General features: G+C 35.1%; 1 protein-coding gene across 1 annotated transcript; it reads right to left on the bottom strand.

Annotated features, from left to right (window-relative positions):
- Positions 1–5076: 5076 nt before the first annotated feature.
- Positions 5077–6999, bottom strand: LOC105736280 (uncharacterized). The gene has a single exon (XM_012490108.2). It carries the CDS (start codon positions 6997–6999, stop codon positions 5077–5079), a length of 1923 nt encoding a protein of 640 aa, XP_012345562.2.
- Positions 7000–10377: the final 3378 nt, after the last annotated feature.

Genomic DNA, 10377 nt, shown 5'->3' with positions numbered 1-10377 from the left:
TCTTCGCTCTTCAATTTTTAAAACGTGTAAATCTTACGATACATAATTATAACGATCTTAAGAATATAAAAATTATAATATGAAAAAATGATATTTATCTTAATTCGATTTTATATATATATATATATAATAATATTTATTATGCGAATATAATTGGACGAAATTTCGTTATATTTACACGTGATGAAAATTTTGATTGAAATAAATCCAATAATGAATCGTACGATAACGATTATGTGTAATATTGTTTTTAATTCGATCAATTTGTAGAGAGAAACAACGTGTCCATTCGAAATATTTCTCTTTGGCAACGTGTAATTGTAATTAATTTTTTTGTAATAATTTCTGTAAACAGGATTTATATTCTGAATTGAACAAAATCCAAAAAAAATTCCCCGATTGCGTTCATTCATTATAGAAAGCAGGAAATCGTTCCGAGAATTACATCGAAATCGACTGGTCATCTCATTCTACGTGAATTTTCACGATAATACATATTTATTCATCCCCTGTGGAAATATCTCTTCCAGAAAATTAAACGAATCATCCTTGCTGAATTTAATAGGCTTTGCATCTTTTGCCAACGTAATATCATTTTTTAATGACATTTCTTTTTCTTTTTTTTTAATTATCTCGACACGTGGAGAGCTTCTATTTAAGAATTACAAATAATGTTAAAAAACTATTCTATTCAAAAGTTAATTTGAAACGACGATTCCTGAAAGTTATTCTATCGAATAAGAGAGAGAAGAAATTCATTCAGAAGTAGTGATATTAAGTTTTACGTAATTTTGCCCGATCGCACAATAAAGGAATTCCAGGAAACGTAAATCCTGTCTAAAAGCTAAAACTACTACTTATCCGGATTAATTAATGGTTCAGCTCGTATAAACTCTTAAATATACTTAAATTCAAAGCAAATTCACTTTGCTTGACTTTTGAGCTTGGTTCTTTAGATTTTTAATTTTTCGAATTTTATAGCAACACTTTTTACACTTTGACGGATAAAAATATAATATTTTTTTTCTCTCGCTGTAAATATTCAACGAGAGCGCTTTCAGATCGTTAAAAACTAAACGCAATCGATTTCAACACCATCAACCTTTTCCTGCGATCCGCTTTTTTTCTTCGCACAATTTTCGGCGAAAAAAGAATAGAGGAAAATTTCCCATGTGTAAGAACGATCTGAATATCAAAAAGGTGTTGATTCGGAGAATATTTTTCACGACTTTATATTAGAAACGTATTAGACTTTGTTGTGGAACGATCGATCGTTTTGTCTGATTTTATCTCTCGAGATTTTGAAAAAGAATGGAACATGTTTAACATGTCCACTGTGTGCGCGTCGTAAATCTCAGTCGACAAAGTCCACGTACGGTATATCGATTTTTTTCCATACAATAACCTAGCACAAAGAGTGTTTGGCTACATACGTTCAAAAACTTGAGACGTGATTCTTCTTCAAATATATCATATTATTTTTCAAAGTAAGACTGAACGATAGAAAAAAAAAGAAAAAATTGAATTTTCAATTTTACTTTTTATTGACAATTGAAAATCGACGAAAATATTCCTGGACGCGAGCAAATTCTCTACGAATGAACGAACGTAGGACACGTCAGTGGATAGCACAGTGATCCTCAAATTCACCAACTTATTTCCTGTATAAATTGTAGAAAAGAAGACTATGAACGTTACAAAAAATCATTATCTCATATCTTCAGAAGCAATATTTTTTCAAAAATAAATATCTCTCTTATAATTTAAATCTGAAAACTCGATTAAACCTTATTAAAATTAGGAAAACTTTAAACCGTTATAACTCCGAAGATAGCCACTTCCGGCCAACGAATAACGGATCATCGGAAGCGCGGAACCTTGCCCATTAAAATGCTTTTTCGTTTATCCCGCTACGATTTCCGGTTCTCGAGATATCGTCGTGTAAAGGGAAAGGTAATTTTTCAACCATTTACCATCTCCGTCCTTGTCGCTTACTCGGATCTCTCGCTCGCGCCTCGTCTCACTGACCTGTCCCAAATTGCAGACAAGCGACAGACGCGTTTCTTAGATTCCTAGAAAGAACGTAGTACGTAATTCTAAGGAGAAAATATAGGTCATTGGATCGTGGGCCCATTCATAATTTCTGCACGTCCTTAAGCGCTTATAAATCCTTATATCTCGACAACCAATCGAGATATCGGGATGAAACAAAAAGCAATTTCAACGGTATGGTTTCCTCTGTTCCTCGAGTAGATTTTGATCGACAAATTTTTCGTTTCTTTTTCTGCTTTTTTTATATAAAAGATTAAAGTGTTATTTGTGATTTTTTTTTTTTTTGTAATTGTAATTTTATAATTAACTTGTTATTATGATACAAAGAATATATAATAGATATATTAAATTTATTTAATTTCACGCTTTTTTATATTTTACAAGATGGAGAATAATAAATAGGCAAAGTATAAATATTATTATAATATTGTTACGTTACATTTGTGTTAATACTTCGTATCCAGTCGATTAAATTTAGAAGACGATAAATATCGTTGCGTTTGAAGATCACTGTGCTCCTTGTTATTTGAGTTACTCTTCATTCGTTCGTGTAGAGAGGTTTGCTGATGCCCACCGGATATTTTTGTCGTTTGTCGGTAAAAAAGCAAAACTGAGAATGATTTTTTTTTCTTCATTTTTTCCCCCTAAATTTTGTGATTTTTTTATAGTATTAAACTTTTACATAGTTTATAGTAATACATTATATTGCACACATAATGTGTATATTAAGAAAATTCTAATTTTTCGATATAATCGTTGTCAAGACACACAGATGAAAGAGGACGAATTCTTGCAAAAGACGATCATAATTTTACAATAGAAAATTTTCATCGACATAATGTCCACATCGCTAAGATGGAATAATAATTTCACTAATCTATCTTAAGTGGAATGCGGTTTCACTGTAATTTCGCGATTCTCAAAGCATTATCTAAAATTTATTGAAACGTCACAAATACAATCACGCTATATCCGCTTGATAACTACTCAAAGGACAATATTCGTTTCTCCAAAGACAGAGTTTGATGTAATAGCGGATAGTTTGTACAGAAGAATAATCATTCGTTCTGCGATGCTCTTAATATTTGACGTTTCATTCGTTTTACGCAGTGACAGGAATTTTTATTACGTTATTACCCTCAGCCGTAGGACGATACAAAACTATATTAAAAATCGTAGGACGCCTTCTATTTCTGATACAAATCTTTAAAATTTAAATTATAAAAAGAAAGAAAGAAATATTTAAATTTTTCTGATAAAATTATTGATGTATCGATAATTTTGTATTTTTATTTTTACGTAAAGTATATCAAATATTAATACTTTCTCTCTATTATAAATATATATTTCTTTCCATTTGTTGTATACAATGTCCTAAAACTTTCGTATTATTAAACACGTATTAATAAAGAACTTTTAAACGTTTCGATAAAAGTTTCTGCGTGTATATTAATGATTGAATGATTAATTTATCTTTAAAATTACAAATGATTTAATTTTATAATAAAGAAATATTTTTGTTAAGAAGCAGTTGTTAAGAAGCAGGTATGATACAGCATGTCGAGCAAAAGAAAGGAAATCAAGAGAAAATTTTCAAGAGTTTTTTCTATTGTTTAAAATTTCCGTTAAGAATAATTCCAGATGATTATTCTTTCTTCTTTCTTTCACCGCTAATATAAGTAATTATTCTCTGTAATATAAATTTTCTCATTTACCAACGCAACTCTCAACACAAAGGAAGAAAGTATTTTCAAAATTGCACCAGTGTGTAATTTCAACGATTGTAGATGTATTTTTACACGAATTAAAGAAGAAGTAAAAATTCTTCGAGATCGTATTCGAAAAACGTTGAAAATAAATAATGAGATTTATATGATTTTTAATAAATCGAATGGAAGAAGAGATTTTTATAAATTTATTTACAAAGAAACGAGGAAAAATTATTATTAAAAAAATAATTATAATTATTATGAAAAAAAAATTTAACGTAATTATTGCGCGGCATTTTCGAAAAGGAATATTTTTTTTTTTTCAAGAAAAATACAATTTTTTGCGGCCTTATCGTTAAGTTGATTCAATCGTTTCGAAAAAAAAACAAATACTTTCGTAACACAAACAGGTACAAGTTAATCGAATTTGGTGAAGCATCTTCTTCGAAGAAATGAAATACGTGCTTTGAATATTAATTCGAGGTACAAGCCCTGTTTAGGTAATTTGACTGAAATTCAAAATAGTTTGATTTATAATTTATTCTTGACATCCAAATATCGATTTGTTTTTAATATACATCATTAATTATCCCGCATTAATAATTTATCAGATTTGTATAAAATTGCGGTTTAATAATTAATCAATCTTCACGACGTGAATAAATAATTAATAATTTTATTATTCAAATTGTTTTCGATTAAAATGAAAGCAACGCTACGTGGTAATTTTTTTATTTTTTTATATTCAATTACTTTTTCTTGTTCCTTCATTAATAATGAAAAACGTATAAATTTCTCTCTTTTTTTTTTTTTAAATCAAACGTCAAACAAAGCCCATATTTTTTTTTTTTTTATCGTATCAACTGGTGGACGAATTGAATTTAATAATAAATAAGGCCGCACGTGTTTCACCGACAAGGAAGAGGATTCAAGTGAAAATAACTAATCATCGTTGATTCGGCCGATGATAACCAGCTGCTCCACTCTCAGATATTCCGATTTAACGATTTTAGTTCGAGTAAACGAAAGAAAACGAACGGAAAAACGTGAAGACGGGGGGAAATGAAAGGAATATTAAAAAATTCTTTCCCTCGTCGTCCGTGAAAAAAATTAAAACTTCGAAACAAACTTGGAATAAATTCGCGTGGAAAAATTTCCAAGAAGCGTAACAACGATAAAACTTCTTTATTGCACAACGCGTTTAAAACTGCCAGTTTATTTCCCGATTTAAATTTCCCGCCGAGAAGAAGAAAAGAGGGGGAAAATATAAATATAAACTCGATCCCTCCGTCCCCCTACGTTTCAGACGAATGTTCTAACGTCTTTTTCTGTTTCGTTTCGCGGCTTGTAATTCGCAAAAGAATATCAAGGTGGATAAAAGCAGACCGATGAACAGCAATAAAAAAGCCAAGACGTAATAGCCGAGGGACAATTTGTGTATTTTCAAGAAATCTTCCATCCCCCCCTTGTTGTATAACGTAACGAAATACTTCATCTCGTCTATCCAGTGTTCGGGCAGGCCTGCCTCCGTCATCCTCAACAACACGAAATTCACCCTTTCCGCGTACGGAGAGCGCAACCTTAGAATATAAGAAATTCTGTAAGTCATCGCGCACTCGTCGACCATGTAGAGCAAAGATTTTCCACGATCGTTGTAATATCTGTGAGGCAACAGTTGTATATTGTAGAGTCTGGTGATCGAGATCTTATCCTCGGCCAACACGATATTTTTCGTCGATCGTTGAAACTCGATCACTTGAATCCTACCCCACAGCTCGGAGTCGACGAACGCCTGCTTCAAGTTCTCGTACTTGGTGATCATCGTCTTCCCGGACCTCACCACCTCGTCCACGGTGCGATACTGGTAATAGTGGAACGGCTTGTTCAAACTGGACACCAGGAAACTCTGATACAAACCGCTTATAACGAGATTGAAGAAAAGTATACCGGTCAACAGCGCCCTTTCGGCCGTGTACTCGCTGTCCCGTATGGGATAGCAAAGGTACTCGAAGAAGGTGAAGAATTTTTCCACGACTCGAGGAATTTCCGGTGGTTTCCTCCCCGAATCCCCGAAAACGGATTCCATCCCCCGAAGATTCTTCGCTCTGTTCTCGATGATGATCCTCGCACGATCGTTGGAAAACGTCGCTCGTCGTCGGAACAACGAGCTGAGATACCTTACGAGCCTCCACAACAACGTGATCACGACGTTGTACGTTATCAGTACGAGCCACAAGTGCGCTCGAAAAGGGAAGAAGAACACGTACATGTTGGGTATGAAGCCGTAATCGGTCATCACGAAGCATATCTTGTCCTCGTACACGGAAGGGGTGAATTGAAACTTTTGAAAACGATCGTAAGTCTTGACGAAGAATCCCGTGATGCACATGTCGGTTGTTCCGCGCTCGATGTCTTTGATCAGGAACGAGAACGGGTCCCGTTTGATGTTTCTCTTCCTCACCGCTTTAATGTTGAAATTCGCCCGCATAGCCTTCTCGAGAACGAGCAACGCCTTCGCGTCTATTTTATCCAGCCTCAACCTGTTCCTACGATCGTACGAAATTTTCATCAGTATAGACTCGAACACCGACACGTTCACGGGATAATGATTCAAATTTTGAAAGTTTTCGAACAGCCTCGCAGATCCCAGAATCTCGTTCAGACACGTTTTGTACACGACCCCGTATTCACCCTTGCGCCTCTCGAAAGGTTTGTAGGTGAGCACGCATCGAAAATCGTCCCCGACCGAGACGACCATCACCCTGTAAGCGTGATACCGCCTCCACAACGTTTCGAAAATATCCCTCCAAAAGGGGATCTCGACCGGCGATCTCCCCGTGAACACGATCAAGTATTGATCGTTCGCGTTCCAAACATGCAATTTCCAATGGACGAGGATCAAGTCGTCGATCGTGAATAACCAAGTGATCCCTTCTTCCAACTCGTTCCTCGCTTGCCCATCCCTCACTTTGTACGTCTGGATCGAATTCGCTCTGATATATCGGAGAACAGCGTCGATGGGGGCCGATTGAAATTTCGTCAATATTACGGAGATGGTGAGGGGTTGGAACTCGGGGGATTGGCGAATAAAATTCAACACCAGCTCCAGATTGTCGATCTTCTGCCTGGATAACAGGTTGTCCTCGATATTCTTGAATTTATCGTGGAACCAGGAGTGCCTCGTCGGAGTGCAAGGTTTCATCAAGATGAGGAAGGAGAGCAGGTATATCAGATACATTTCTCTCGTTCGAATCGTTTCGTTATCGATCCCCTCGCTGCTGCTTTAAGACGATCGCTTCGAACCAATTTTCATCTTCTCTCCTCCGATTTTAACAAATCGGCCGCGCTCAACTGGCCGATCGTGAAAACTCCATTTCAAAAGTGTTTTATATAGACGAACGATCATTTATTATCGTGAGATTAAAACCGGTTCTATTAATAATCCTGTTCATTATTTACGACGATTAGATCGTGGATTAATTGTTCCACGATCGTTTGTCACCGATGTACGAATCGTGGATTTAAGGGAGGAGGGGGAGGTTATTAATTATTCGGAAAAAAGAAAAAGAGAAATGAAGAGAAACGCTTGGATTGAAGTTGAGAGAAGGATGATACGCGGGTGTATGTTATCAAAGAAACGGAGCGAAAAAGTTTAGAACGAGGACTCGACGCTAGTATTCATATGCACCCGTTCATATAGGAGGAAAATAAAGTTGCTATAGGAGGGAACGTGATCGAAGATTAAAATCGAAAAGATTGAAAAGTTGTGATTGTAACGATTCAGCTAGCAGGTGGTAAAAATAATCGTATCGTAAATCATCCTATACGACGAAGCGGATCGATAAACGCGGCCATTTTACACCACTGATTACAGTTATTTCTAATTTTTCTCCGAAGTCGACGATGCGAAAAACGATGATGAACGACTTATCCGTTGATTTCTTAGGTCACGCGAGTCGTTCGTGAAAAATGGCGGGAAAATACAGCGTTCGGAAGAAGGAAAATGATGGAACGTTACCTCGAAACGTTACCTCGTTTGAAATTTTTCTGGAAAATTTTTTTCTTTCAATCGCCTTTAAATCTTATCGCACGATCGAGTTGAATCGAAGAAGTAATTCAAATAATTAATATCCCCGATAACGAAGAGATCTATCTTATTTTAATATCACGATATTATCGGAGTTCCGAGTATCGAAAACAAGAATCGAATTATTATATATTTCCTCCCCTCCCCTTTTTTTTCTACTCGCTCGATCAAGCGTGATAAATATCGAATGTGAAAATGTGAAAAACGAGAGGGGGGGAAAAAAAATGATCGACGATAGATAGATGCAAAACGAAAAAAAAAAAAAGAAAGAAAAAAACACATCACTGGCGTGAAAGAAGCGTTTGATGAAATGAACGCGTGCACTCACTCTTCCTCCCTTTTCTTTCTCCTTATTCGTTCGATTAATCATCTTTTTCTCGTTCGATTGACCATCGAACGTGCGTGAACGTATCGTAACGATCGTTCTGGATGATCAAGAAAAGTGATAAAAATTGAGGGTGAAAGAACGCGAAGAAGAAGGTCGAAAAAAAAGAAAAAAGACTCTTCGTATCATTTTTTTTTTTTTTTTTTTTCTTTTCACTTTCGAAACACAGACTTCTGTTCGACTTTTGCTAACTTTGTTCAGTTGGAAAGATTTTATGCGATTTTCATCCATTTATTTCTCCCTGTTTACCTCGAGAAAATCAGGCAAAACATTTCCCTCTCGTTTGCCAGGCTTTGACAGATCGTTAGGTCGAAAGTAGAATATTATTTCGCTCATTTCCATCCGATATTTGTCAAGAATTGTCTCTCTCTCTTCTCTTCTCCCTCTTCTCAATTATCATTATTGTTATCATCGTTAATTCGGATCCTTTCCCGTTTTTTAATTTTCGTTTAATTTCGTTTAATTAATTTTTATTCCCTCTTTTCACAACCTCTCCCGTTTAAAAATTAAAATTGATCTCGTTATCGGGAAATGTTTGCAGATACTTAACCTTAGCTTTAATGATGGATTAAATAAAAAAAAATTAATTAAACGTTCCCATCCACTTGGCCTGGCCAATTCTAAGAGATTTTACGGATTTTTAATTAAAGAAATACAAGAGTGGGAAAGAATGACAAGGGAGTAATTAAATTTAATGAATCGCTGCATGTCACTTCTTTAAACCTGTGCTTTAATGGAATTTAATACGGCAAAATTCGCTGAATAACCCGCTGATAATTAAATAAATCGGATCGATCAAAGTAACCGAGTGTACGAGTGTGAAATATATTGGCTCGTTTTAAAAATTAGAGGGCCGACGTGAAATAATCGATTCGACAGCCCATAAACAACAATAATCGTAATAATTCTACAAATACGCGTTAATATCCAACATTTTCAATCTTTTAGATTTTATTTTCGCTCAAATCTCGTTTTCTCAAAAAAAAAAAAAAAAAAAAAAAGGAAAAAAATTCGTTTTCACTCATCCATCATCCATCATCCATTAATAATAATAATAATCTTATCCTTTATTTTTTCTTTTGCGTTAAAAATAACACTAGTTGATTTAAATATAAATTTTTCCCCGAATTTCGATCCTTGAATGCTGCCTCTTGTTTCTCTTGCTGCGCGCGTGATTCGAATTGGAAGAGAATGCGAAACCCGCACGACAACGCAATTGGAAACGCAAACAAGGGGCACGCACGCAGGTCGAGGAGGATGGAGGCAGATAATCAAGCGAAGGAAGAAGTTTTTGATCGAGGCTGGTGAATTGTCTCGAAAAGACGATGGATAAATAGGGATGCGGAGTAAACAAGGCGTGATTGCCTATTTCCATGGCGTTCACGCTTCTACGTGGCGTCCAATTATTTGCATTCGAGGGAAAAGCGCTTAAAGGATATTTACCATTCGGAAAGGAAGGTTATTGTTATCATTAAAAGGGATTGATGCAAATATTTGCCTCAGGGAACGATCCCTCCATTTCCTCGCCGATGATTTATTTTCGAGTTTTGGGAAAAATAAAGAATGATCTCTGATCGTGTTTTTTTAAATTTTTATTCTCTCTTAAAAAATAGTGCTTTTTAAAAAAAAAAGAGGAAAGAAAGAAAGAAAGAAAGAAGCGTACGTTTCGAATTTCGAATCGGGTTGTCAAGGATCCGTTTTTTTGTGAGAAGAGTTGTTTGAGAAGCTGTTAGCCAATTATAATTTCATTCGATTCCACGCGTTGCAATTTAATGACGGGAATTTGCACATCGATTTGTAATTATTATTACCGGGACGGGGATGATTCATGGAATAATTCAAATGGAAGAATTTTCGAGTCATATTACAGAATCTAATTTAAACTTGTAATCTCTTTACTATTCCCATTAGTATTTCTCTGATAGCATGATTCCCAATAACAGTGTGACCTACACGGTCATTCGAATGGAAAAGTTTTTCAATAAAATCTCGTCTAAAGTTGCAATTTCGTTTTAAACGATTCGAGGTATAATAATAATGGCTGGTTATTATTTTTCTTTTTTTTCTTTCTTTCTTTCTTTCTTTTTTTTTTTTTTTTTTTACCATAAATATTCAACCCGATCGAATCATGGAGCTCGACGCGA

This window comes from Apis florea, unplaced genomic scaffold (assembly GCF_048593485.1).
Source record: "Apis florea isolate Af1SG1 unplaced genomic scaffold, ASM4859348v1 contig_2350_pilon, whole genome shotgun sequence".
NCBI classification, from domain to species: domain Eukaryota; kingdom Metazoa; phylum Arthropoda; class Insecta; order Hymenoptera; family Apidae; genus Apis; species Apis florea.
The sequence above is the reverse complement of the archived record's forward strand: the minus strand, read 5'-3'. Positions and strand labels throughout refer to the sequence as shown.